The sequence below is a fragment of the Pogoniulus pusillus genome, chromosome 35 (assembly GCF_015220805.1).
Source record: "Pogoniulus pusillus isolate bPogPus1 chromosome 35, bPogPus1.pri, whole genome shotgun sequence".
NCBI classification, from domain to species: domain Eukaryota; kingdom Metazoa; phylum Chordata; class Aves; order Piciformes; family Lybiidae; genus Pogoniulus; species Pogoniulus pusillus.
Window position 1 is genome coordinate 14,151,386 of NC_087298.1, and position 24,426 is coordinate 14,175,811.

General features: G+C 60.2%; 3 protein-coding genes across 6 annotated transcripts; 2 read left to right on the forward strand and 1 right to left on the reverse strand.

Moving 5' to 3' along the window:
• Nucleotides 1-957: 957 nt before the first annotated feature.
• On the reverse strand, nucleotides 958-14,207 carry LRRC8A (leucine rich repeat containing 8 VRAC subunit A). 2 transcript variants are annotated; one of them, XM_064171198.1, is made up of 4 exons: nucleotides 14,180-14,207; nucleotides 12,602-12,727; nucleotides 4,742-6,890; nucleotides 958-2,947 (listed from the first exon to the last, which is right to left on the reverse strand). In XM_064171198.1, the coding sequence occupies exons 3-4, from the start codon at nucleotides 6,881-6,883 to the stop codon at nucleotides 2,672-2,674; spliced, it is 2,418 nt and encodes an 805-aa protein (XP_064027268.1). In that variant the 5' UTR covers nucleotides 6,884-6,890; nucleotides 12,602-12,727; nucleotides 14,180-14,207; the 3' UTR covers nucleotides 958-2,671. The 2 variants fall into 2 exon arrangements, with proteins under 2 accessions (XP_064027268.1, XP_064027267.1); XM_064171197.1 differs by lacking the exon at nucleotides 14,180-14,207 and adding an exon at nucleotides 14,084-14,133.
• Nucleotides 13,637-16,587, forward strand: LOC135190055 (basic proline-rich protein-like). Its single transcript, XM_064170947.1, has 2 exons — nucleotides 13,637-14,441; nucleotides 16,238-16,587. Exons 1-2 carry the CDS (start codon nucleotides 13,637-13,639, stop codon nucleotides 16,585-16,587), a joined length of 1,155 nt encoding a protein of 384 aa, XP_064027017.1.
• Nucleotides 16,461-24,306, forward strand: KYAT1 (kynurenine aminotransferase 1). Of its 3 annotated transcripts, XM_064171199.1 has the most exons (14): nucleotides 16,462-16,583; nucleotides 18,274-18,399; nucleotides 19,325-19,383; nucleotides 19,780-19,930; nucleotides 20,187-20,336; nucleotides 20,704-20,790; nucleotides 20,876-21,004; nucleotides 21,489-21,609; nucleotides 22,151-22,227; nucleotides 22,320-22,409; nucleotides 22,869-23,055; nucleotides 23,247-23,323; nucleotides 23,478-23,564; nucleotides 23,640-24,306. In XM_064171199.1, exons 2-14 carry the CDS (start codon nucleotides 18,316-18,318, stop codon nucleotides 23,706-23,708), a joined length of 1,368 nt encoding a protein of 455 aa, XP_064027269.1. In that variant the 5' UTR covers nucleotides 16,462-16,583; nucleotides 18,274-18,315; the 3' UTR covers nucleotides 23,709-24,306. The 3 variants fall into 3 exon arrangements, with proteins under 3 accessions (XP_064027270.1, XP_064027269.1, XP_064027271.1); XM_064171200.1 differs by lacking the exon at nucleotides 18,274-18,399 and having other exon boundaries at nucleotides 16,461-16,583; XM_064171201.1 differs by lacking the exons at nucleotides 16,462-16,583; nucleotides 18,274-18,399 and adding an exon at nucleotides 19,063-19,100.
• Nucleotides 24,307-24,426: the final 120 nt, after the last annotated feature.

Below are 24,426 nucleotides of genomic sequence, written 5' to 3' on the forward strand. Positions count from 1 at the left end.
ATGCAACCAAAGAAAATGAGAAGAGCCTGAGGAGCATCCCCACAGCCCTGCCCCAGGAGGTGACTCATGTACAGTGACCTGCTCTTTTGTCACCCAAAGGTGATGAAAACTCTCGGCTGAAAGACAAAGAATGGGAGGGGAAGGGCAGCTGCTGCACAGGAGCTTCCCTCAAACCTAGCAGCCAGGACCAAAGTGAGCACAGAACATTGCACCGCAGCAGCTGTGTTCCAGGCACAGCCAGGCCTAAGCTGCCTTGCCTGTGCCCTGCAGGCCTCAGGCCAGGCTCTCCCCAGCTGCTGCAGGCAGTCTCCTCTCTCCCTTTGCCCACTGGTCTGAGGGGCACAGAGCAGGAGCAGAGCAGCCCTGCAGCACACTATCCAGAGCTGCCTGCAAAGGCTGTAAGGCAGCTGTGTAAAGTTCAGTGTAGCTAAGACCATGGCTAGAGCCTGGCCAGAGCACCTGGCTGCAAGGATCCGGGCAGAGTGGAGCAAGTGACAATCCTGCAGCAATCCAGTCTGGGCCTCCGCTCCACAGCCATCAATCTCCAGCACCACCACTTGGCACAGAGCAAGAAAAGAGTTCAACACAACCCAGACAGCCCCCACCACGAGAACCTGCCTGGAGAGCAGGGCCACTGCAGCTCGGCCTGAAGCCAGCCCTGCTTTGCCTCAGGAGCATTAAGCTCCTCCAGCTCTCTCTGCCCTTTGCCCACCCAAAAGGCCAGTGCCAGGAGCACGATTCAGGCAGTCACAGCACTGCCCTCAGCCTCCAGCAACAGCCCCAGAGCCACAGCTTTGAGACACCAACCCTGCTAGAAGCAGGAGCAGCTTTTGCAGGGCCTTGCCCTCCAGAGCCTCAGTTCTGTTGCCCCCTGGACTGTGCCAGCCTGCCATGTTGCTCAGGCTGTGGCAGGCAGCACTCCCAGGCCACTCAGAAGCAGTTTCAGCAGCAGGTCTCTTGGGTTTCAGTGTAGCTTTATTGAAGCATCTGAACATCACCATCCAGAGCCCAGGAAACACTGCTCAGCATCTTTAGTGTATAGGTTCCATATCTTACAGCTGATGAAGACAGCCCCAGAGTGCCTGACTACACCAGCACCCAGGGTAGCAGCATGGCTGGCAAACCAGGGCATGCACTGGCAGATGGCCAGGAGCTGCTCTGGAGATGGCTGCAGCTTCCCTTTCTGTACATACAGGAAGCCTCCAACCTCCTCAGCTTGCTGCTCCCCCCTGCAGCCAAGCTTCTGGCTGGATGCAGAGCCAGGACCTGCAGGTCCTTCAGCCTCCTCCTCATTCTGATGGAGGAGAGCAGGCTTGGGGTATATGGCAGAGCCCCCTTGGCCACCCCAAGGAGTTGATTATCAGAAGCTGTGATGAATGATTCGCCTCTGCCCAGGCAGAGGGCTGGGGCCTGGCAGACAACACCAAACAGCTCAGAGCTGTTTTATTAAAGCCTGCTACATGCCAGGGGTCTGAGCAGCTCAGTCTGCAGAGCATTCTCACACTGCTCCCTAACACGGAGGGATGGAAAGGGGAAGAATCAGGACAGGTTTCCTTTCCAGCACCAACTTTCATCAGCATTGGCCTCTTAGGTCAAGAGGTGCCACAGGAACCGACAGCTGTTAAAGTAAGGAGAACAGAAAAGAACCACCAAGCAGCTCTGATGACAGCCATGGGCAAAGCACCCAATAGCTCTGTGGGGGAGTGCAAGAGGTGCAAAGGGAACCAAACTGCCCCCTCAGCTACTGCCAGCAGCCCCCAGGCACTGCCCACTTTGTGCTCAGTTCTGACAGCTGGCAACACACCAGGAACTGGAGTGGCTCAAACACTTTCAAAGCCAGATCCTGAAGCAACTCAGTCTTCTAGGAGAGCAATCAGACAGCCCAGCTGCCTCCTGCCCAGGCCTCTCCCCAACTAGCCCCAAATCCCCTACTGCAGAGCTAAAGTTCTGGAGCTGTCAGCTGGTGCCTCCAGCACAGCAGCTGGAGAGTAATGCTGTCACAGGACCTGTAACTGGTCAAATAGTGCAATCTGAAATGAGCAGAGAGTTTGAGGGGTCTGGTTCCTTCTCCGGGCGCAGAGGAGAAGATTTGGAGTACAAAGGTAAGAGACAATCAGCAAAAAGAAAAAGAAAGAGGAAAGCAGCTCCTGCACTGCAGCTGGTGTCCGAGGGGAGCTTCACCCCAGCCCCTGGCACCAGCACCCAGCTGAAGTCAGCTGTGTCCTGTCCCACCTCACGGCCTGGCTCCCAGACGGCTCTGGGGGACCCAGCTGCGCGGGCCTGGGGCAGCAGGCCTGCAGGAGTCCCCTGGTCTCTGCTCGCAGAACTCTGGACGTCCTCAGGCCCTTCACAACAGTTCCCACACTTCACTTGGACCTCCATTCCAAGATCCTTCTCTTCTGACCAGCACCACCCCCCTCAGGAGAACAGCAGCACCTCTGAGTCCCCCTGGCCCTCGGCCCAGGCCAGCCAACCTGCTCCTCATCCTGCTCCCAGGCTTACCCCATCCTGCACCGAGGCATGAGGCCACCTCTCAAGTTGCATCTGGCTGGGGCCTCCTTGGCCAGCTGGTGGTGATGGAGGGGGCAGAGGGGAGGATGTGGGGGAGGGGGTCTGGAATGGCCTTTTGCTCCTTCTGGCTACTTGGAGGCTCTGCTCTTGGCCCAGGGCTTCAGGCCTGCTCCTTGTCTGCCCTCCAGAGCCGCTCCTTGACCTCGAGGGGCAGGGTGTTGAAGAGGTCCTCCTCCACCACCAGCCCGCTGCGCTTGAGCAGGGGGCAGTCGCCCAGCTCCACGGGCAGGCACTCCAGGCGGTTGCCGCGCAGCTCGATCTGTGCCAGGCTGCTCAGCTCCCCCACGCGCGACGGCAGTGACTGCAGCACGTTGTTGCCCAGGTGCAGAGTCCTCAGCTTCCGACACTGGAACAGCTCCGGGGGCAGACTCTCGATCTGCAAAGAAAGCCAGAGTCAGCCCCAGGCAGGGCCAGCAGAGAGCTGCCCCGCCGGGAGAGCCCAGCAATGCCCTGGGGCTCACTGAGCCTCAGTCTCCAGCAGCTCCCTGGGCTGAGCTCCTGCTGCTCACCACAGGGACTGCTCCATGCCCAGGTGGATCCCTCTTCAGACACCACTGCCCTAGAGTCCCACTCATGGTGGCTGAGGTGGAAGAAAGCACCAGGGGCAGGATTAGAGGACCAGAAGGTTGCTCCCAGCCTTTACTGCCACATTTTTCTACCAGTATTTGCTTCTTTCCACCACAGCCCCTTTAACACCATCACTGGACCACAGCTCCTTCGCCTTCAGTAGCCACCAGTGTAACTGGTGCTGTACTGGCCCTAGCCAGGACTCCCAGTTTTGCTGTTACCAGAGCAGAGGCTCTGTGGGTACCACTCCAGGCCCTCTGGGACTGTTCTTCCATCCCTTTCTGTGGGGCTCTGACACACTGCAGACACCCAGCTCCGAGGCACAGGGTTCTGCCAGTGACAAAACATGACACACACAAGGCAGCCACCAGCTGGTAGCTTTCCCACCACCACCTTCCTGCATCCATGAGTCACTAATTCACTGAGGCTCATTTCTAGGAAAGCTTTTAATAGTCCAGGCCTCCCAGATTGCTTCTAGGAAAGCAAAGTGGCCAAGGGCTAACAAAGAGCAGGCAGCAATCCAGCACCGTGCCCACATCCCAGGGGCTCACCTTGGAGGCTGCGGCTTGCAGGCAGCCATGGCCTGAGCCATCTGCTGCCATCATGGCTCAGGCTGCAAGTCCTGAACCAGATGGAGCCCAAGTAGAAGCCAGGAAGAGCACAGAGCAATCAAAGCCAGCTCAGCCCAGCCACTGCTGCTGCTCCTGCAGAGTCCTCTGCAAACAGCAGCCTGTAGTAGATGCTCACAGGCTCCTGCAAGCAGCACAGCTCCTGCCGGACAGCACTGGGCTAGAATGCAGCCTGCATCCCACGACGGCCCACACCACCCAGCTCCACAGGTGTCTGTCTGCCAAGAGTGCTGAGCTAGGAGAGGATATCTGAGTATTCCTGGCCTTGGGAATGGCAGCCTGCAGCCTTCGTGCTTCTTGCTGTCACCATGAGCAGCCAGGCTGACAGAGCCCCAGGGCAGTTGTGGTCTTGCCCAGGCACCTGCAGAGCTGCAGCAAAGGCTGCACAGCACAGACCTGAACTTTCAGACCCTGCCTCCAAAGCCTGGCTGGACTTTGGGAATCCTGCGAACCTCTGAGCTACCCCAGCAGGCAAAGCCTGACCTGAGAGCCCTTCCCTGGGCAGCCCAAACCACAGCAGCCCTGGCAGGCAGCCTGGCCCCACTGCCTTACGAGTGCAGCCTGCAGCAGCCTCGAGGGTCCTGGAGCAGGGCAGGGCAAGAGGCCTGCTCCAGAACAATCCTGCTGCACACTCCCAGAACTAGCCAGGAGCCCCTGACTGCATCTGTCTACAGCCTGCAGTCCTGAGAGAGCCTTCTGCAGCTGCAGGAGGTAACAAACTGCAGGAACCAAGGAGCCTCCCAGAAAGGTGACTGAGAGGCTCCCCAGGCCGTGCAGCTCAGCTTGCCAGAGGGGAAATGCTACGGAGCAGCTGCTGGAGAAAGGCTTGGCCTGGAGCCACCTGCAGCCTTCTGCCTTAGGGAAACCACTCAGAACCAAAGGCTGGAGGGTCTGCCTGGCAGCACCAGGGGCACTTCAGCCACATAGAGCAGTGCCAGTGCCACTCTCAGCAGGCGCAGCTCCTGCCTCCTTACCCTGTTGGCTGTCACAGCCAGGTTCTGCAGGTTCTGCAGCAGCCCGACGTCGGAGGGGATGGCAGTCAGGTTGTTGTGGCTGAGGTCCAGGTAGCGAAGCTTGCGGCAGTAGAAGAGCTGGGTGGGGATCTTCTCGATCTTGTTGCGGTTCAGGTAGAGACGCTCCAGGTTGGTCAGGTTGCCTATCTGCATGGGGATGTAGGCAATGTGGTTGTACCACAGCTTAAGGCAGGTGAGGCGGTGCAGGTGCTGGAAGCTGATGATTTCCTCGATGGTCTTTAGGTTGTTGTCCTTCAGGTCTATCTCCTGCAGGTTGTGGAGGCTGAAGATGGAGTGAGGGATGCGCTCCAGGTCACAGCGGATCAGCTCCAGCTCCGTCAAGTTGACCATTTTCTTAAGACTGTTGAGGACAATGAGCTTGGTGCCCTCATTGTTGATGGAGAGCTTCTGAAGATGCACACCAACGTCTGTCACCACCTGGGGCAGCTTGGTGAGGTTACTCTTCAGCCTCAACACCTTCAGCCTCTTCAGCTCCCTCAGGCCGTCGATCACAATGTACCGGTTGTTCTCGGCACTCAAGTTCCCTGTCAGATGAAGCTCCTCTAGGGTCTTCAGGCTGTAAATCCAGAGAGGAATCTCCTTGATGTCCGTGAACTTGATGTGCAGAGACTTCAAGTTCTCCCTCAAGAAGGCAAGGGCTGGAGCCTCAATTTTGGCAGCCGTGTGATAGAGCCACAGCTCCTTAAGGCTGGTGAGCTGAGCAATGCTTGGCGGGATGGTGACGTCGGGGATGAGCTCCAGCTTCAGGACCTCCAGCTCGATGAGGTCAAAGACGGTGTCAGGGATGCCACTCAGCATGAAGAGATGCAGCTCCAGCTTGTCCTGGGAGTTCTTGGTGATCCTCTGGCGCAGCTTCTCCAGAGTCCACTCATTGTTGAGGTTCAGCTGCCGCAGTTTGTTCTCACTCACCTCAGAGAGGAAGACAGCGAAGCGCTTGGAGTAGAGGGGGTCATACTGGTCGATGAGGTGCAGCATGAAGGCAAAGTCGTTCTTCACGTCGGGGATGTCACTGTAGCTGCTCTCCTCGCGAATGGACTCGAAGGAGTACTTCTTGAGCGAGCGCCGCAGCATCCAGCCCAGTGTGTACATGCAGATCAGTCCGTAGAAGATCACCAGGCTGATGTAGAATGAGGCCAGGATCTTGAAGAGCGTGGCCAGGGGGTGCGCGCAGCGGTACATGCGGTAGCCGGTCAGGCTCTCGATGTCCACCTTGCAGTCCACGTCGAAGGTGATGTTGTTGACGTAGTAGACAGTGTAGCAGATGATCAGCACGAACTTGATCACCTTGATGATGGTCTGCCGCATGTAGAGCCGGTACACGATGTCCCCCTCCTCCACGTGTGTGCGGAACTTCTTCACCTTCTCGAAGAGTGCCTTGGCCTGCTCGCCCTCCTTCTTGTCCAGCACACCGGTCTCCGAGCGGTCCACGATGCCCTGCTCGATGCGGGACTTGGTTCTCTGCAGCATGGGCACGGTGGCTTCCACGTCCTCGCTGACTGTGGAGGATTTCTTGTCCATGGAGCCATTCATCTTGCCAAAGGCTGGCTTGGTGTCGCTCTCCTCCACCACGGTCTCGGAAAGGGCCCTTGTTGTCCAGGGGGAGTCGAAGCACTTGAGCAAGATTGACACAAAATGCTCCAGCTTGGAGCTGGTCCGTGGGAACTTGAACCAGAAGTTGCTGCATGCCAGGAAGATGAGGGTGTGCAGCAGCACCAGGTAGGGGAAGTACTTGGCGAACCAGTGCAGGCGGTTCTCATAGCACACCGCATCCACATAGTTGTACTGGTGCCGGTCCAGGTCGTAGCGGATCCCGGTGGGCCTTGCCTCAGCCAGGCTGGAGTTGTGGTAGGGGCGCTCCGGGGCTGCCCAGCCCCTGACCGAGTCATTGCAGGAGTCTTTGGTCACCCACTTGCAGGGCAAGCAAATCATCTTGTCCTGGGTGACCTGCAGCGTGCCCCCGAAGACGGCAATCATCAGCATGACGATGGAGATGTAGTCGGTGAAGACATCCCACCAGGGCTTCAGGATGCGGTAGGCAGGCTGTGTGTCGGCGAAGTAGCGCAGCTCTGTCACGGGGATCATGGTGCACCTGCAGGGGACACAACACAGTCACCAGGGGGCACGGCACAGGGGACCCTCGGGGGCTTCAAGATGCCCACGGGAAGCGCTGCTGGTTTGCTAGGGCTGAGGCTGGGCAGCTTGCTGCTGTCCCTCCTGACAGGCTGTCACCAGCCATCAGCACTGGCACTCGTCCTTGGGCTGGGACCTTCACACCAGAGTGGGCTCAAAGGACAGGCCTTGGCCAGAGCAGGCTGGGGATGTTCACTGCTGTCCCTCAGGATGTGATGCCAGGAGTTAGTGACACGATCCAGACAGAGGACAGAGCTGCAAGGCAGAGAGCTTCCTCCCAACACAGTTATGATCCCTGGAACTTCACGGGTGCAGCTCAGCATCCCCCTGACAAAGCAAGCTGGACGAGGGCACAAAGCTGCCTGACAGCCCCATCAACCCTTCTGCAGCTTTGCCTCCCTCCCTGCACATTCACACTCTGAGGAAAGAGCAGTTACTGGTCTGAAACCCTGCAGCAGCTGCTCTTGGCCTTCTTGACTTTATATGCAGAGGAAGATAGTTGAAAGCAATCCATGTCCCTGAGCAGCAACTGCCCACAGAGCTCATCTCAGCTGGGATTTAAGTGTCACAAAGGAAACCAAAAGGTTCTGGGAAACAGAGGCCTTGCAGCAGTGCTGCTGCTGCTCCTGACTTAGATGAAACCCTGAGCACGTTCTGCCACCAGCCACAGAAAGCCCAAAGTGCTCCTTACTGCTTCTGCCTAGCCCCAAGGGAGAAATAAACCCACCTGCAGCCCTCCCCTCCTCCTTCCTGGCTTCCACTCCTCCCCAAAGCTCCTTCCTCCACCTCAGTAGCTCCTGCAGATCCTGTCAGCCCTTCCTGGTTACCCACAGCAGACCTGCAGAATCTGGAAGGTGTCTCCAGGAGATGTGGTGCTGGCTTGCAAGTTGTGCACAGTTTCTGCTCAAAAAAGCTTTGTTTGTAACTCAGGGTAGCCAGGAAGGGAAGCAGCAGCTCCCCAGCTCCACCTGCAGCTCCCTGGGGCAGCTCTCTGCCCTCTCACTGTGCAGCCACAGACAAGACCCGAGTGTCCCAGGGCAGCTCGGCATAGCTCAGTGTCAGCAATCAAGCCCCGGCAGGGTGGAGCAGGAAATCTCCTGCCTTCCAGTAACAATGGCAGGGTCACTGGAGGAAAAGGACACGCACAGCAAGTGCCTGGTCCTCCCGGCACCACTGGAGACCCTGTCCCGGGTCCGAAGCACACCAATAAAGCTTTGCTGATGCTGGAGCTTGGCAGGTCTTATCTAATCTGAGTCTCAGCACCATCAGAACCTTGACAGAGCAGGTGGGAATGTCGCCTCCCTCCCCACCCAGACCTCCCACACCTGGACCTCAGAGTCCTGCAGCAGGATGCAGAAATCCATCTGCATCTCACAGGCTCCATTTTGCAATCACTCCAGAGGAGTTCTTGTTGCAACACTCCCCCCTCTGGATCAGAGCAGGCAGTTTCGCTGCTGGGGCTGCTGACAACAGCACAGAAACTCAGGAGCAACCTCTGTCGCCCAGTGTCCCCCTGCAGAGCAGGGCTCTGGCCACCAGGACTGGCATTCCAACCACCATGCAGGAACCAAGCAGGTAGCTGGAAAGGACCCTCCCAACAAGCACAGAGGCAACAGAACAGAGATTTATCTGGAGGGTCTTCCTCTGGCTTAGAACTAGGAACAAGCCCTGCAGACAGCCAAAACTAAAATCACCTCCCTACTGACCAGGGCCACCGAGCCCCACAGGAGCAGCCTAAAGAGCTCTCAAGCTTCTGCCTTGTCGGCAGCAAAGTTGGCCATGGAGAAGCTTCTGCTGCTGAGCCGCTTCTGCCACCTGGCAGGGCACAGAGGTTCGTGGGCAGGGACCAGCAGAGCAGGCCTGAGGAGGGGTCTGAGCGCCTTCACAGAGGTGGGGCTCAGGTGATCTGCTCAGGGTGCAGCACTGAGCTGGCAGCAGAAGCCTCCTCACTTACATAACCAGGCTGCCAAACCTACCCAGGCTGCACAAGCACCACCAGGGACTAAGGCTGTACCTCTCAGGGCACACCTGAGAGAAGAGAGCACAAACTCTAGGCTCACCACACCTGAACAGCACAACTCACCAGGAACAAGATCCAACCCATTTGGCTCACAGACAGCACAGAGCAGCCTCTATCTCACTGGAGGAAGGCTGACAGAGCCCACAGCAGGAACAAGCCCTCAGGCAGCAGCAAACACCTCTCAGTGTGAACAGGATCTCAATCCAGAACCAGCCAAGCTAAAGGAGTGGAGATGGACTTCAGCTGGCAGCCACCTGGCTGAGCAGTGCTCCAAACTCCTGCCTGGACTGCCAGCCAGCAGAGCCAGCTAGGGGCAGGGTGACCAGAAACAGCAGCATTGCTCTGTGCCACCAGCCACTGGCACCCTGGCTCAGCCACTCCTCAGCCTCCTCTGCTCCCCATCCTGGCAGCAGTGGAGGTCCTGGCAGAACAGGACTGCAGAGACCACAACGTGCACAAGAGTTTCAGGCCTCCACCCCTTACTTGCATGAGCCCCCTGAAGGCAGGGGAGTTCTGCTCACCTTGGGTGCTGTGCTGCTGCCAGGTGAAGCACAGCTCTGGGCAGGCAGCCCTGGGCAGTGTGTTGGACCTCACAGCTCCACAGCTTCCCAGTGGATCTCCTTCTAAGACTGTGCACTGCAAAGCAAGAGCCAGGCAGTGCTGGCAGAACTCCTCACCTCTCAGAGGTGCAGAGGAGAAAGAAGCTGTTCATGTGCTGACAGCACCAGAGCTAGAGAAGGGAAGCAGAACCTTCCTCTGCTCAGGCTGTAGCCCTGACTAGGGACGAGCTGCAACATGCTGCACTCGGTTTTCAACACAGCAGAGCTTCCCTGACCAGCATGCTGCCACCAGGAATGTCACAGAAGGGCATGGCCAAGCCCTCTGTGCTAACAGCAGGAAGGGCAGGGGCTCTGCTGGTCAGAAATGGGGCAGGGGGTTGTGGGTCTCCTCCCCCCCTTCTTTATCAGAATCAAAAGACAAAAAAAAGCGAAGCAGAGCTGCTTTTGGGCACACCTCAGGGCAGCTTCCCAGCACAAGGGCAGCCACATGAGCCACTGCAGAGCTCCAGGCCAGAAGATGAAACAACTCAAGAGGTTTTGTCCTCTGCTGTTTAGAAGCATGCAGCAGGCACCAAAGCCATGCCCAGCCAACTGCCACCCCTGCACCAGGCCCCTTCTGCACTAACAAATGCCCCCTGAGAGCTGGAAAGGCTTCTGAGCTAGAGCAATGCAGCTGGAGCTTGTCAGGGCTGACACCATACACCCAGAGCAGCACCTCTGCTGCCTCCACCAACAGGCTCAGGGGAGGACTCCTGCACTGTCACAGCCACCTACACAGAGACCTGGCTTGGCCTGACATCTTCTGGCACCATTCTGCCCCAGCAACACAGACCTGGACAGCCTGAAGCTGCCAGCACCGCTGCCACCTGGAGCAGGGACTGCACTGGTGCCACACAGCCATGGACACTGAAGTGGTGCCAGATGACCTGCACATAGGTGATGCAGACCAGAGGGGAAGGTCTGTGCCAGCTTACAGCTGCTGAATGATCCTCACCACAGGCTTCCATCCAGAAATCATCTCTGCCATAAACAAAGATGCTTCAAGGACAGGGCAGCAGAGCCTGTCTGGGAAGTGTCACTGCCTTGTGCCACCAGGGAACACTCCTGCACTGCCTGGTGCAAAGGGCTGGATTCACCCCATGGTAGTTACTGAGAGCAGTCAGCAGCAGCTCATCAGCTGCAGGCTACCAGCATTTCACCCCAGCACTGAAGGAGGTGGAGACAGAAATAGGGGAGAGAGAGCAGAGATGACTAACAACAGCTTCAGAGACCAAGAATGAGCAGAAACTTTCAGGCAGGGATAACCTTTGCTGATTGTTGACAGACTGCACAACATGCATAAATCTATGGGTGTGCCACAGCTGTTTTCAAGCCAGGATGGATGAAAGAAGCTGCAGATGAGAGCAAAGCAAGTAAAGCAACACACCATCTACCAGCACAGCAAGACCCAGCCTCAGTCTGGGGGAAGGAGAGGACCCAGCACGTTTACCATACCCTTGCCTCAGCACCACAAGCTCTGAGACACTGGCTGTGATCCCCAGCTCAGCACACTGCAGCAGGTTACCCTGGGACCACCTAACCCTCACCAGCAGCTGACAAAGCCAAGCCTGTAAAGGAGAGCCTGTGGAGCAGCCCAGCACAAAGGTAGGCTGGAGCAGCAGCTTCAAACCTGTCAGGGGAGCAGGTCTGTGACTTGCCAATGTAACTCTATAGCAGGTGGGAACAATGCTCAGGTACAAGGCAGCCCTTCAGAGCAGACCATGACTGGGTGCTTTTAGCTTCAGATGCAGTCTGGCAGCACAGAAAAGGCATGCACAGTCCAGCTGCATGAGCTGCACTGCAAGATGCAATACCAAACGCACACGGCAGATCAGCAGTGCAAGCAAAAGGCTGCCTGGAAGCATGCAGGACTTGCAGACTGGCAGCTGCCTGCAAAGCCTGAACTGAGGCCATTTCTGCAATGACAAAATGCACCAGAGAGGCCTCCCCACACTGCAGCTGCATAAGCATCTCTGTAATCACCCCCAAAACAACAGCCAGGCACCCACACCCTCAACCCTTCTCTCTGCCCCATCACTCACTGACCCTGCACCTCAGTTTTCCTAGACCCCAGTAAGGCTCAGGTCACCACCAGCAGTGAGCTTCACTTCCCTCTAAGCTCTCTACCAAACAAAACCGCTCTTTAGGAGGTGGAGGAGACACACAGAGGGCGAAGCCTGTTCGGTCACCCAGCAGTAACAGCTCACACAGCTGACCTCCCCTGCCTTCCTGAAAACAAAAATAGCCTCAGAGAGCCACAGCCTCCTTCTGGAGGCCTGCAGCAGGCACTGGGCTGCAGTCAGCGCTAAGGCAGCGCTGGAGGGCTGCAGGCACTACACACATCACGTGCAGGCTGCTGACAAGCTCTGGGGAAAGGTTTGTGGGTGCTGCCTCTGACCCACAGGGACCAAGCTGGCTTCCCAAACGCCAGCAGCTGACAGACACAGCAGCGAACTGCCAGCACATCAGACGAGGCTCAGAGACTCAACTCCTGGCAGCAGCACCCTGCACACTGCCAAGCTGCACAGCAATCCCCACCCCAAAGACAAGCAGAGAGCTCTGCAGCACCTCTCCCAGAGGAACCCAGGGACCGGCAGTTTCTTCAACCGGTTTCTGTCGTTGCCTCACTGCCACCCACGCGGGTGACTCGCCAGGGCACTGCCTAGGAGATGGCCACACAACACAAACATGGCCCATGGGGACAGCTCCTGCCACATCCCAGCTGAGCTCCCCTCGGGCAGCAGCCACCACACCACTTACTGCCAGCCCTCAGGCTTTCCCCGCGGGGTCAGGGGCTGATGAATGGGCGAATGGACAACAGCCAGAGGCTACTCTGGACAATGCTCGATTCTTTTGCTTCATCTTCCAGCTAAGGGCTCACAATTTAATTAGCACACCACCACTCTCCTCATATCACCTCTAATCAACCACCCTCCCTCCCCGCTCCTTAGCGCTCACCACTGCCCTCTGCTTCACAACCACCTTTAAGTAACGTCCTGCCAGTTCCTCTGGCTTTGCTTCGGCCGCTGGGAGCAGGCCTGGAGCCCTTACCCTGCAGCTGGGCTCTGCTATCTGCACTCCAGGGCTCTGTGCTGGAAGGGGCTGCAGCTCCTGCGCGCTGGGTGCCGAGTGGGTGCCGGAGCGTCGCATTCCCCACACGCCATGGGAACGGCCGCCCTGCGGGGAGACAGACAGCGTCAGAGGGAGACCCCCTCCAGGTGACGAGGTAAGGGACAGAGATCCGAGCGGAACAGCTCGGAGGCTTTCTGAGAAGCAGAAAGAGGTGCCCTGACACCTACAGCGGTGGGAACAGCTCTAAGAGCTAAATAAAACTTTATGAGGAAGCAACCAGAAACCTGCTGGTGCCCAGGAGCAACTCCTGCAGCCAAAGCCGATGCTAAACAGTCCCAGCCTGGCAGAGCCAGATTAGCCTCCTGGAAGAACAAAGTCCTTCAGAAGGGAACGGCATTAACGGTTCGGCTACCCCCTCTCTGAAAAGCCCAATTGTTCCTGCCTGAACTGTTACCACCAGGAGTACCTGGCAGCGCAGCTCACACTCCCCGGCACTCCGAATCCAAGTAGCTCTCCCCGACAACGCAGCGACCAAAGCGGATCTCTGAAGCGCCACAAGCTCAGCACCGCCGGCACGAATCAGCACGGGCTTGGTTTTGGCCCCTGCACCTCAGCAGGGTCGTGGGAAAAGAGGGAGCAGACTTGAGCCCGGACAGGCGTCTCCAGCGCCCAGCCCTGCAGGAGGGGACTGTGGAGCCGCAGGAAGCCTTCGGTCACCAACAGGGAGAGGCGAAAAGGAAGAGAAGTCGCTGGGCACAGCCCAGCCCGCACCGGTGAAAACGCTCAGGGGCAGGGGCCGCCTGCCCTCAGAGTTCCCGTCGGGGCTGGCGGATTTTGGAGCGACGCCGGTGCCACCAAAGCTGCCCAGTGAGCCGTGCCCGGCTGCGGCAAGCGCCGCGTCCCGCGGAGAGGACTCCCTGACCTTCCTCTGCTCCTCCCAGGCAGCGGCCTCGACTCCAGCCCCAAGCCCGAGCATCTCGGGGCGCCGCACACAGCGCCAGGCCCCCACGAGCCATGCCGTCCCCCGAGCGGGTACGGAGGTGTCCCCCGTGGGGCATAAATAACCCTACCGGCGGCGGTGCGAGGCACCACTGCCAGCGACAGGGACGAGCTCCCCCGAGGGGACACCCAGCACACAGGGAACGGCTCTGCCTCGCCCCACGGACACGGGGGACTGGCAGCCCCCGGCTCGCCCCCTGCCAGGGGGACACGGAGGAAGCCAATCCCTGCCCCGTTAGTCAGCAGAGCCTCCCCGGACGCTGCGCGGGGGTCCCCGGCGCTTGGACCCCACCGGCCCGCTGCGCCCCCACCGCCGACGGATCCCGGTCCCGAGCCTGCGTGCCAAGGGAGCCGGGCCGGTCCCTTCTCGGCCGCGCCGCCCACGGTGACACGTCCCCGGGCCGCGCGGCAACAGCCGGGCGGCAGCCCCCGCTGCTGACACCCCCTGCCGCCGGTACCCACCTGCCGCCGCGGCCCCCGCTACTGGCACCCCCCGCCGCCGGTACCCACCTGCCGCCGCGGCCCCCGCTACTGGCACCCCCCGCCGCCGGTACCCACCTGCCGCCGCCCGCCCTCCCGCCGGCTCCCTTTGTCCGCCCGCACCGCACCGCGCGGCCCCGCCCCGGAACTGACCTCACCCGCCCGGCATGGCAGCCGCCGCCCCGGGCCGCCGCCGCCACCAGCCAGCGGGGGCGCAGCCATCTTGGGAGCGGGCATGACGCCAAGGGCGCGCCGCCATCTTTGTGCGGGGCGCGCAGGGCAGCGAGGCAGGGGAGCCGTGAAGGCAGCAGCGCCATCTTGGTGCAGGGCAACGTTTCAGGTGGGTCCCTTAAGGGGGCCGGCGCCACTCCGGCCTTGGCGGCGGGCAGGCCAAGGTGAGCGCTGGGTGGCCTCCCCTGCTGCGAGCGGCTCCGGCGTCCAGAACTGACTGTGCCAAAAGGAAAGAAAAGGCGTCGTGCCCCGATCCAGGCTGGTGGCACTGCCGGGTGAACAGCGGCAGCCTCCTCGCTGCTAGCCCCGTGGCGTGCTTCAAGCTGAAGAAGCCATGGAAGAGTCCAGCAGGTTTCCTGGCAGCAGGCATGGCAGCCTGGTGCCCTGCGGCTCACCTGCGGCGCGGAGAACAGCAGCTGAGCCACCGCGGGCTGTCTACGCTCACCGCGGGGCAGCAGGCAGCAGCTTTCTGCTCCAAGCCTGCCAAGGCTGCCCCAGGTCCTTGGCTAGCGTTTGGTCAGCGCGCAGCAGGCAGCTCTGAGCCCATTTTAGCCTGCACACGCCTGGGGCCGCTGCTGCAGTGCGCTCAGCCTGTCTGGCTCTCTAGGAACGCTCTGGTCTCGGTAGCCTCCCGCAGCGCAGGCACAGCTCCTGCACCTGAGGAGCTGCATCTCCCGGGACAGCCGAGCCCGGCAGCTCCAGCCCCGAGCCCCGGGCAGGCAGGGACCAGCTGTCCCCGCACCCTGCTGGTGCCCAGCGCGGCCCCAGCCCTCCCTACCAAGAGAGTGCTGTGGAGCACCCCAGGGCAACAGCCAGGCGTTAAAACGTCGATCCTTGAAGGGAAAGGTTCACGCCTGGCTGCAGCTGTTGCAGCAAACGTCCCTGAGCTGCGCAGCACAGGGACAGCTGTGTCCTGCTCCTCATCGCTCCATGCACAATATCCAGCACGTTCTGCTGAATTTCAGGACACGGTGAAGTGACTTGGTCCTGACAAAGAGGAGCTCCAGCTCCTGTCCATCCGTTCTCCTCAGTCCTCCCTGCTCTGGCCCTGCTCACGTCTCTGTGTCTTTGCAAGCCCTTTAGGACACCCACCCGGTTCCGGGCCAGGTTAGCTCACAGAGCTGAGGAAACTTTCCACTCTTCTGCCAAGTTGCTTTCTGCTGAGCACGTCAGGAGAGCTCAGCTCAGGGACAAACAACAACCGGGGAGGGTGCGAGGCTGGTAGAGGAAGGGGCAAAGCAAAGGCACCGAGCTGTCAGTCGGCTCAGGACGTGCCTTGCCGAGAACAACAAACAGCAGCTCTCCTTCCAGCTGTTTGTGTCACTGTCTGAGCTAATCAGAAGTTCATCAAGCAATGGTTTACATTTGTCCACATAGACATTCCCTCCTGCTTAGTCACTGCAGGGCTGCCTGAGCCCAGCCGGATGTGGGGTGGCACTGGGGGCCTCTGGCAGGGTGGACGCAAGCCACTGTCTTCCCTGCTGTGGAGGGCAGTCAACACTGCTCCGGGACCCCTGCACCTCCTGGGGCCACTGCCGCACCCGCAGCCTTGTCACAAAGGGCACAGCGCAGACGGGAGGGCACTGTTGTCTGTCCGCACCTCACCCCTCCGCAGCTGCGGAGCTCAGCTCCTGTACCCGCGCACTGAGACCCCTCTCTGCCGCTCGCTGTCTGCTGCCCAGCCGCAGTAGGTCGCTTGCTGTGCCAGTTGCCGCAGGCTGGACCGGGCGCAGTCGCTCGGTCTGCCCTGAAGCACCTAACGCTGATGCCTTCACTTCTGCGCCCTTGGTCTCCTCTCCAGTAGCACCGAGCCCGCGGCAGGATGTTCCTGAGCCTCTGCCTGCCTCACAAACTCCTTTTTCAAAGTGACCGAGGGCGAAATCCTTCTTCCCCCTCACCCCCCAGGTCGCTGCAGCCCCCCAGCACCGTTCGCCGGCCCCAGCCCCGATCGGGGCCAGCGCTGGGACATGTCCCGGGACAGCCGAGCCTGGCAGCTCCGGACCCGAACCCCAGCAGCCAAAGGCTCGCTGCCCCCGCACCCTGCTGACGCACAGCGCGGCCCCAGCCCTCCCGTTGCTCGGTACGGCTCTCCCCGCCCGTGTTGCCGCTCGGCTGCTGCAGCCTCCCCGGCTCCTCCCAGGAAGCTGCGGCCGGAGCCTCCTGGAGGCGGGGGCGGGGAGCATGGGCGCGGGCATAGCCCCGGCGGTCGTGCCAGTCTCTCGCCGCGCCGGGGGGCCTGGCCCAGCTTGATGTAAGTGGGGCTCACCCCGACCCTTCTGGGGCTGCCTTGTGCCTGCGTGTCCCTGTTTGCTGCCGCTACTGCTTTCGCCCCTGCTCCCGCTGCGGGCTGGCACCCCACAGCGCGACGGGTCCGGGGGCACCCCTGTCCCCAGCGCCTTTGGGGTGCACCAGCTGGGCTGGCCAGCGCCGGGCGGGCCCTTGGGGAGCAGTGGAGGGGAGGGGATGGCAGCTGCCCGTGGGCTGGAGAGCAGGAGGTGGTGAGTGACCGGTCCCCGCCGTGACCTTTCAGCTGTCAGCTCCCAGAGCCTCGCTGTGCTCTGTCCTGGTCACCCTGCCAGGGCCAGAGATGCCTCTGCGCTCCGCGCACGGCGTAATCTGAAATGCCTAACCAGCGAGGGGCTCCCGGAGCCTTTCTCGGGCTCTTTCTGGTTGCACACAGGCACCAAAAGCCTCTCCAGGGTTGGGGAGCTGGGGCAGATCCCACCCTGACCCCAGCGCTGCCTTTGGCTGCTTGCAGGAGCCTAGTGCACAGCCCTGACAGCTCTGCAGCTTTCTGTAATCCAGCAAAGCCTTGCTGCCACACTTGCACCCTGTCACCTGCAGGGTTGGTCTCCTCCATCCAGTATCATCTGCTTGGAGTCCCAAAGCAGTGTGCCCCACATCCTGTCCCCAACACGCAGCTGGCAGGGACCGGGTAGATATTTCACAGTTTTGAGCAGTGTTCTGCTGTAGCTGCCATGAATGCTGCTGGATTTTCCCACCAGGGCAAAGAGATAAAATGCCACCGGGCTCAGCTGGGGAAGGGCACAAGTGCAGAAGTGAGGACTCCCATGGAGATGCACCTGGCAGCACTGGGAACTTACCTGGGGCTGGTCAGCTTCAAACGTGCCTTAATTTGTCTTTGGCAGCAAGGTGCATGAATGCATGGCTGGTCACAGTTGTGTGCACCCTCCAGACACTGCTTTTATCTCAAGGACCTAACAAAACATGGACTTAGCTCAAACACTGCATGTTCGGGGGGGCTATGGTGAAGGAACAAGCACAGCAGGCATAGAAATTAGATAGTTTGGGGCCTTGAAAGGAAACGTCAAAATCCCTTTGGAGATGGCAGCTGACACGTTAGTCAAAGTGAAAGTTGTAGCAGCTGAGAGGATGGAGATTGCTGCTTTGGATTTGTCTTCTGTAACCTTAAAAAGAAGGAAGAGGAAGGAAGCAGTGTGGCTCACTGTGCACCCAAGGTCCCTCTGTTTTGCTTGCCAGCCCCCTGAGCTAGGGCATCCAAACAGTCCTATGAGAGAGGAAGGTGGAGGTGCTGCAGGGGAGTAAGAGCAGAAGTAAGAGGTACCTGGGGTCAGTGAAACCAGATGGGAAGCTGCCGTTGAGTGCTGACTTCCAGAGGATGTCCTGTCAGTGGTGCCAGCGCCATTGCCCACAGCGCAAAGTGGGAGAGGCCTGGAATTAGGGAGAGGAGGGCAGGAGCCGTGGCTGCCCTCGTGGTCCCGCCTGGGCACAAAGTGCAGTGCCAGCGCTGTCTGACGTCCAGGGCAGCACACACAGCAGCCGCTGCCCTCTGTTCCTGCCTGTAGCAGAATAACCACGGCCGTGGGTCAAGACCTGCCCTGACCACTGATACAGGGAGTGCTTTTTTGCCCCTGCAGCCATGGAGCAGTTGTCTCACTCTCTGCTTTGTGCTGGTGCAGGCAGGTTCCTGCCCACAGCCGCGGGGCAGTGGGAGCTGTGGCATGCTCAGGAGAGCAGGGCTGTCACTCTGTCACTTCTCGCTGGGGAGGAAGAGCAGCACTGCAAGGAGCTCCCACTCCAGCCAGGTATGGAATGCCCTGCCTGGCATCCTCCTGCCCACCAGCTCACCTTGGCAGCATGGCAGAGAGGCTCAGAAAAAGCCACAGCGGTGCAGTCTGCTCTGTACCAGTTCATTTCCAGGTGGCTTGTTTAAGGGGAGCATCTCACAGGCAAGAGGAGATTGTTCATGGAGAGGAAGGTCCTTGTCTGGGGGTTACCTCAGCTCCTGGGCTCTTCTACTGAAGTCTGTTGGCCAGTGGTGGAAGACTGTGGCCACCAAGTCTCCTGCGCCTGCACTCATCTGTCCTGGCTGGCTGCAAGAGAGCAGTGCTGAGGCTCTAACATTTCACCTCAAGCTGTCTTTTAGTTCCCAAGCCACAAATCCTTCTACTCCCACCAAAATCAGCTCAGGCACCAGGTCTTGCAGTCCACAATATCTGTCAGCTTGTGCAGAAAGAGCAAAGCAGGGGCCTGGGAGAGAGGAGTGGGGCTCCTCTAGAGCCAGAGAGGCAGTGACTTCTGCTTGCCCTTGGCTGCCTGCCTGGCTCCATGGCTGAGCAGAGTCCACCTGCTGCCCTCTGAAGCACGGAGCTCCTCAACAAGGTGCTTGCAACAGTCCCTAGGGAGGGCCGAAGCTGAGTGAAAATCGGAAAACCTCAACACAAAGAGTTGTTGGGGCACTTCCCACACCCTGGGGCACTCCTCTGGGGACAGCAGGAGGGAGCAGGTGAGTGAGGAGTAGCCACTGCAGCCGAGCCTGGGAGGAGGGCTGGTGTCTGCCGCCCACCCACTGCACCCTGGCGTGGGTGCTTCAGCATTTCTGCTCCAGGGCTAGTCAGCAGCACCCCGCGGGGCACTGCTGCAGGGCACACCTCCAGCTGGGGGAAATGGACCCGTGGAGGCTGCCTCACCTTTGCCATTCAGACTCATTTTCTCTCTCTCTCTCGGCAGGCAAAAATGTCAAAGCCAGTGCAAGCTCAGAGGCTGGAGGGGATAGATAAGAATATCTGGTGAGTTAAGAGGGTCCCTGGTGGACCAGAACAGCTGGCTAAGGGCATCTGTGGGTTCAGGCACCCTAACGCCAGACAGAAATGGCCACAGCCCCCAGCATGGGGCAGCAGAGGCTGCCTCAGCTGCCTGGCATTGTTCTCCACCCAGCATGGCCCCAGCAGCTGCCACGCCTGAGCCAAAGCCTTTATCTTCCAGAGCACTCCCAGTGCAGCAGCACCTGCCCCTTGCTTTAACTGAACAGGGTCTGAAATGCCCTCTGCTTGGTCCCATCCACCTATGAGCAGCAGGATGGCTCCCCAGGAAGGACCCAGCCTTGCTCACTGCCCACAGAGACAGTGCCAGCGGCTGCCCAGGCCTCTGTTACTGCTTTGTCTTTCTCACTTTCTTCTCTCCAGGGTGGAGTTTGTACAGCTGGCTGCCACCTACTCCAAGGTGAACCTGGGCCAGGGCTTCCCTGACTTCCCCCCGCCAGACTTCCTGAAGGATGCGTTTGTGAGAGCCGTGAGCGGGCAGAGCCAGGCGCTGCACCAGTACACCCGAGCCTTCGTGCGTGGACAGCCCCAGCACACTGCTGGTGGTTCCCATCACCACAGCCCCCTGCACTGCCTGGTTCCCACCCACCCACCCCCAGCCCAGGCAGTGACACCCAGCTGCACCAGGGTGTCCGAGGCAGCCAGGCTGGGAGGTGCTCCCTGCACACTCAGTTGCAGGCTGCTTGGCTGCCTGGGACCCTTCCAAGGGCTCAGCCATGTTTTAGAAGCCTTCTGCGACCCAATTCCCACCCCTCCTCTCTCCCCCACAGGGACACCCACCTCTGGTGAAGGTCCTAGCCCAGTTTTTTGGGAAGCTGCTTGGACGGGACCTGGATCCCATGACCAACGTGATGGTGACTGTGGGCGCCTACCAGGCCCTTTTCTGCTGCTTCCAGGCTTTTGTGGAGGAAGGTGATGAGGTGAGCTCAGGTCTGGGTTTGTTGCACAGCAACCTTCCCCTGAGAGCCCTCCCTGGCTGCAGGTCTGCCAGGGGCAGCTTTCCTTAGCTCTTTTGCAAAGCAGAAGATGTTTCAGACCCATTCTCCAGCACCTGAGCTTCCAAAGGAAAGGATTCGCTGCTTAGGGCACAGTCTCACTCCAGCACGGGGCAAAACAACCCTTTAGTCTTGAGGGATGTTCCTGCTCCCTGCCACTGCCCATGGCACTGTGGGTTCTCTGCTGCAGCGACCAAGGGGTGACAATGTCCTGTGCCCACCTTGCCCTCTGCACCTGCCAGGTAAGGTCTGCACAGGGCCCCAACGGTGCTGCCCTGTCCCTCTCTTCCAGGTGATAATCATTGAGCCCTTCTTTGACTGCTATGAGCCCATGGTGAGGATGGCTGGGGGCACACCCGTGTTTGTTCCACTGAGGCTGGTGAGTGGGCTGGGGCAGAGCCATGGCCTGGCGAGGAGCCTTCGGAGCCCCGATGCAAGCTGAGACCCTGCTCTCTGCTCTCTAGAAAGCTCCAGAAGCTGGCAGGTTGATGTCTAGTGCAGACTGGGGGCTAGACCCGGCTGAGCTGGCTTCTAAATTCAGCGAGCGGACAAAAGCCATCGTCCTGAACTCACCCAACAACCCTCTGGGCAAGGTAACGCCTTTGGCCCTGCTTGGCCTCTCTTGGAGGCAGCTGGGGGCTGCAGTTGCCCCAGCCCGGCCGCGCTGGGATCCGTGGATCGACTCCCTGTATGCAGCCTGCGGTGCCTGTCGCCACCGTGGGCTATGCCTGCTCCCCTGGTGCTCTGCAGCCCGGTCTGCAGTGCCGGCGTGGGCTCTGCTGTGTCAGACTACGGCAGTCAGCACTGCCCACCTCGGGGACATGGTCGGGAAGGAGGTGCAGCGTTCGCAGGAAGGCAGGAGCACAGGGGCTGGCAAGGGGCCAGGGGCTCAAGGGCAGGCAGGGGCTCAGGCGCTAGCAGGGGCAGGCAGGGGCTCAAGGGCTGGCAGAGGTTCTGGTGCTGGCAGGGGCTGGCAGAGGCTCAGGCGCTGGCAGGGGCAGGCAGGGGCTCAAGGGCTGGCAGAGGTTCTGGGGCTGGCCGAGGCTCAGGTGCTCAGGGCTGCCGTGCGCGCCGCAGGTGTTCGGGCGCAGGGAGCTGGAGGCCGTGGCCAGGCTGTGCGTGCGGCACGGAGCGCTGTGCTTCAGCGACGAGGTCTACGAGTGGCTGGTGTACGACGGCAGGCAGCACCTCCGCGTTGGTATGGAGGGGCTGGGTGGCACCGGGAGCCTTCTGTGGGAGCGACAGCCACGGGGAGGGAGCTGCTGGCCAGCCTGGGGTCCCTGCACTGCGCTGGGCTCCCTCCCCACTGCAGCGTTCTGCTGCACTTCACTCTCAGCCTCCAAACCGGGCCTTAAACTGGAGCCTTGGCTTGCAGAGCCTGTCGGAGCAAACAGAGCTGGCTGCACTGCAGAGCAGCCTCTTGGTCCAGCAGATCTGATTTGTGTCCTGTGTGCACAGACTCAGAGTTTTCTGTGTGTCTCCAGCCTGGGCACATCCACTTCAACATGACTGCAGAGGCCTGCTCTTCCTCTTGCCTGGCATCTCGGGGAGCCCCTGGGGCTGGCACATGCAGACTGAAACCCTGCATTACAAGAGATGCCTGCCTGGGCTGTGCTCTGAAAGCTGTGCTGCGAAGAGCTCACCTTGGGCTGGGGTGGGCAGAGAGCTCGCCCCAGGCCGTCAGTGCAGCCCAGGGGCTGCACGCTGAGCTCTGCCGTCGGTGTCTCTGTTCTCACCAGCCAGCCTGCCGGGGATGTGGGAGCGCACCGTGACCATCGGGAGCTCCGGGAAGACCTTCAACGTCACCGGGTGGAAGGTGACTCCCCCATGCAGCACTTCACCCCTGTCCGTTTGGGTCTGTTCGCAGAGCACAGACACTCAGCACTTCCTTCCCTGTTCTGGCCGCAGGTGGGCTGGGCAGTGGGACCCGACCGGCTGCTGCGGCACCTCCGCACCGTGCACCAGAACTCCGTGTACCACTGTGCCACAGCTGCACAGGTAGGGCAGCTGCCTGCAGCTCTCTGTGGCAGGGTGAGTGGGGGTCCTTTCTGCCCACAGCAGGCCTGGAGAGGCTCCTTGCCCCTCCCTGCAGCCACCTCATGCCTACGGCAAAAGGGAGAGCCCAGCTTGCCCGGGGGATGCTCCTTGCTTTGCACTGACCACCCCAGGAGGCCATTTGGAGGGCTGGGGGCTGAGGGCTCAGCCTGGCACAGTGGGAACTCAGCCCCTGCTCCCTGGCCACCTGTGACTTGGCTGGGACAGACTCCAATTCTCCAGCAAACGTTAACCATCTACAGCATGGTCACTGAGGAGATGCTCCTCAACATGGCCAACCTCACCTGACCCAGCCCTGTCAGGCCCTGCTGTGCTCTAATCACCCCCAAACATGCCCTGCCACACCACACCCCTTGCCCACCTCATTTACCCCCCAGTTTCCCACCCTTTTTCTCCATGCAGGAGGCTGTGGCTCAGGGTTTCCAGAGGGAGCTTGAGCTGTATGGGAAACCAGAGAGCTACTTCATGCAGCTGCCCAGGGAGCTGCAGCAGAAGAGGGACTATCTGGTGCAGAGCCTGGCTGCCGTGGGCATGAAGCCCATCGTCCCTGAGGGGACCTACTTCTTGGTGGCAGACATCTCCGAGTTCAGTGAGTCCTGTGGCCACAGGTCTGCCAGGGCAGGCTGTGGGGGGAGCAGCTCAAGGGCAGGGACAGGACCCTGCAGAAAGCACTCCCAGGGCAGGAGGGGCAATTGTGTGTTCCACAAGGCTGTGGGTTTGGGGCTCTGCAGAGGCACCCAGCAGCAGCCCCCACCTCTCTGTGCTGTGCTCCTGCTGCAGAGTCTGACGTCCCTGAGGACCCCAGCTCCGACGAGCCCTACGACTCCAGATTTGCCAAGTGGATGGTCAAGAACAAGGTGAGTGCCTCTGGTCCTTTCCACCCATCTGGCCTGTAGCCTCCCTGCTGGCTGTGCTCCTAGGAGACAGCAGCTCGGGGCAGGGGCGTGCCTGCAGTGGGCAGCTTCACACGGGCTGGGGCACGAGAGCCTGAGAGAAGTGACCTCTCCCCAGGGCCTGGCTGCCATCCCGCTCTCGACGTTCTTCTGCAACGCCCACAAGAGCAGCCACAGCCACTTCCTGCGCTTCTGCTTCGCCAAGGTGAGGCTGAGCCAGCGAGGAGGAGGGTGAGGGTGGGAGCAGCACTCACTGCACAGATCCCTGCCCTTTGTTCAGGAGGAAGGCACTCTGAAGGCAGCAAACGACATACTGCAAGCGTGGAGACGGGAGAAGAGCAGCCCCTGAGTGCCCTGGAGCGGGAACCAGGCTCTCCCTGGGCCTCGCCTGCCGCCGCCTCCTCTGCCTGGCTGCAGACTTTGGTCTGTCCTCGGTTTTGTGCTTCCAGCTGTGTTTTGTGTCAGACATGGCTGAGAGGTTTGCCAGGCCCAGGCTCTGGGGGCTGCTGTCTGATGCTGTGAAATGATTTTGCTGTCCCTTGCAAAACGGTGAGGCTGGCTCCTGGGCTCTTCTCCAACGGCTTCTGAAGGGACACTTCAGGACCCACTTTTGGGGCCATGCTGGGGGTGCTGTGGCCTGTTTTGTTCCACCCACATCCACAATCCCCACAGTGCTGTGCAGTGTCACTGCTTGCTGGAAGGTTGATTTCTGTAACCCAGAGAATTACAAACCCAGGGAGGTGGCTGTGTCTTTATTGGGTATATTCTTTACCTCCTGGGAAGGTGACCACAGAGTCAGCAGCAGCTTCTCCCTGGGAAACGGCACTCACAAATAGCCTGGCCCTTGCCAAGCCTTCCCTGTGCACCCCTACACCACCCCTGTCACTTTGTTAGGGCTTGGCAGCACTGCCAAGGCACAGCAACACCTTCAGACAGTGGCAGGAGAATGGAGACAGTGGCCTTGGGCTGCTCCTGCCTCTGGTGGCCCCCACAGCCGCCAGCTCGCCAGGCTGGTGCGGCAGCGCCGGCAGTGCTTCAGAGGGGGTCTGGGTCAGTCTGGATCAGGC

Excerpts from the sequence above, each read along its gene's own strand:
- LRRC8A (XM_064171198.1), bottom strand. The coding sequence starts at position 6,883 with ATGATCCCCGTGACAGAGCTGCGCTACTTCGCCGACACACAGCCTGCC. Across the intron at positions 2,948-4,741 it reads TGGCTGTGACAGCCAACAGG|ATCGAGAGTCTGCCCCCGGA; the intron begins GTAAGGAGGCAG and ends CTTTCTTTGCAG.
- LOC135190055 (XM_064170947.1), top strand. The coding sequence starts at position 13,637 with ATGCCGTCCCCCGAGCGGGTACGGAGGTGTCCCCCGTGGGGCATAAAT. Across the intron at positions 14,442-16,237 it reads GGTGCAGGGCAACGTTTCAG|GTCGCTGCAGCCCCCCAGCA; the intron begins GTGGGTCCCTTA and ends CTCACCCCCCAG.
- KYAT1 (XM_064171199.1), top strand. The coding sequence starts at position 18,316 with ATGCTCAGGAGAGCAGGGCTGTCACTCTGTCACTTCTCGCTGGGGAGG. Across the intron at positions 20,791-20,875 it reads TGTTTGTTCCACTGAGGCTG|AAAGCTCCAGAAGCTGGCAG; the intron begins GTGAGTGGGCTG and ends TCTGCTCTCTAG. Across the intron at positions 21,610-22,150 it reads CAGGCAGCACCTCCGCGTTG|CCAGCCTGCCGGGGATGTGG; the intron begins GTATGGAGGGGC and ends TGTTCTCACCAG.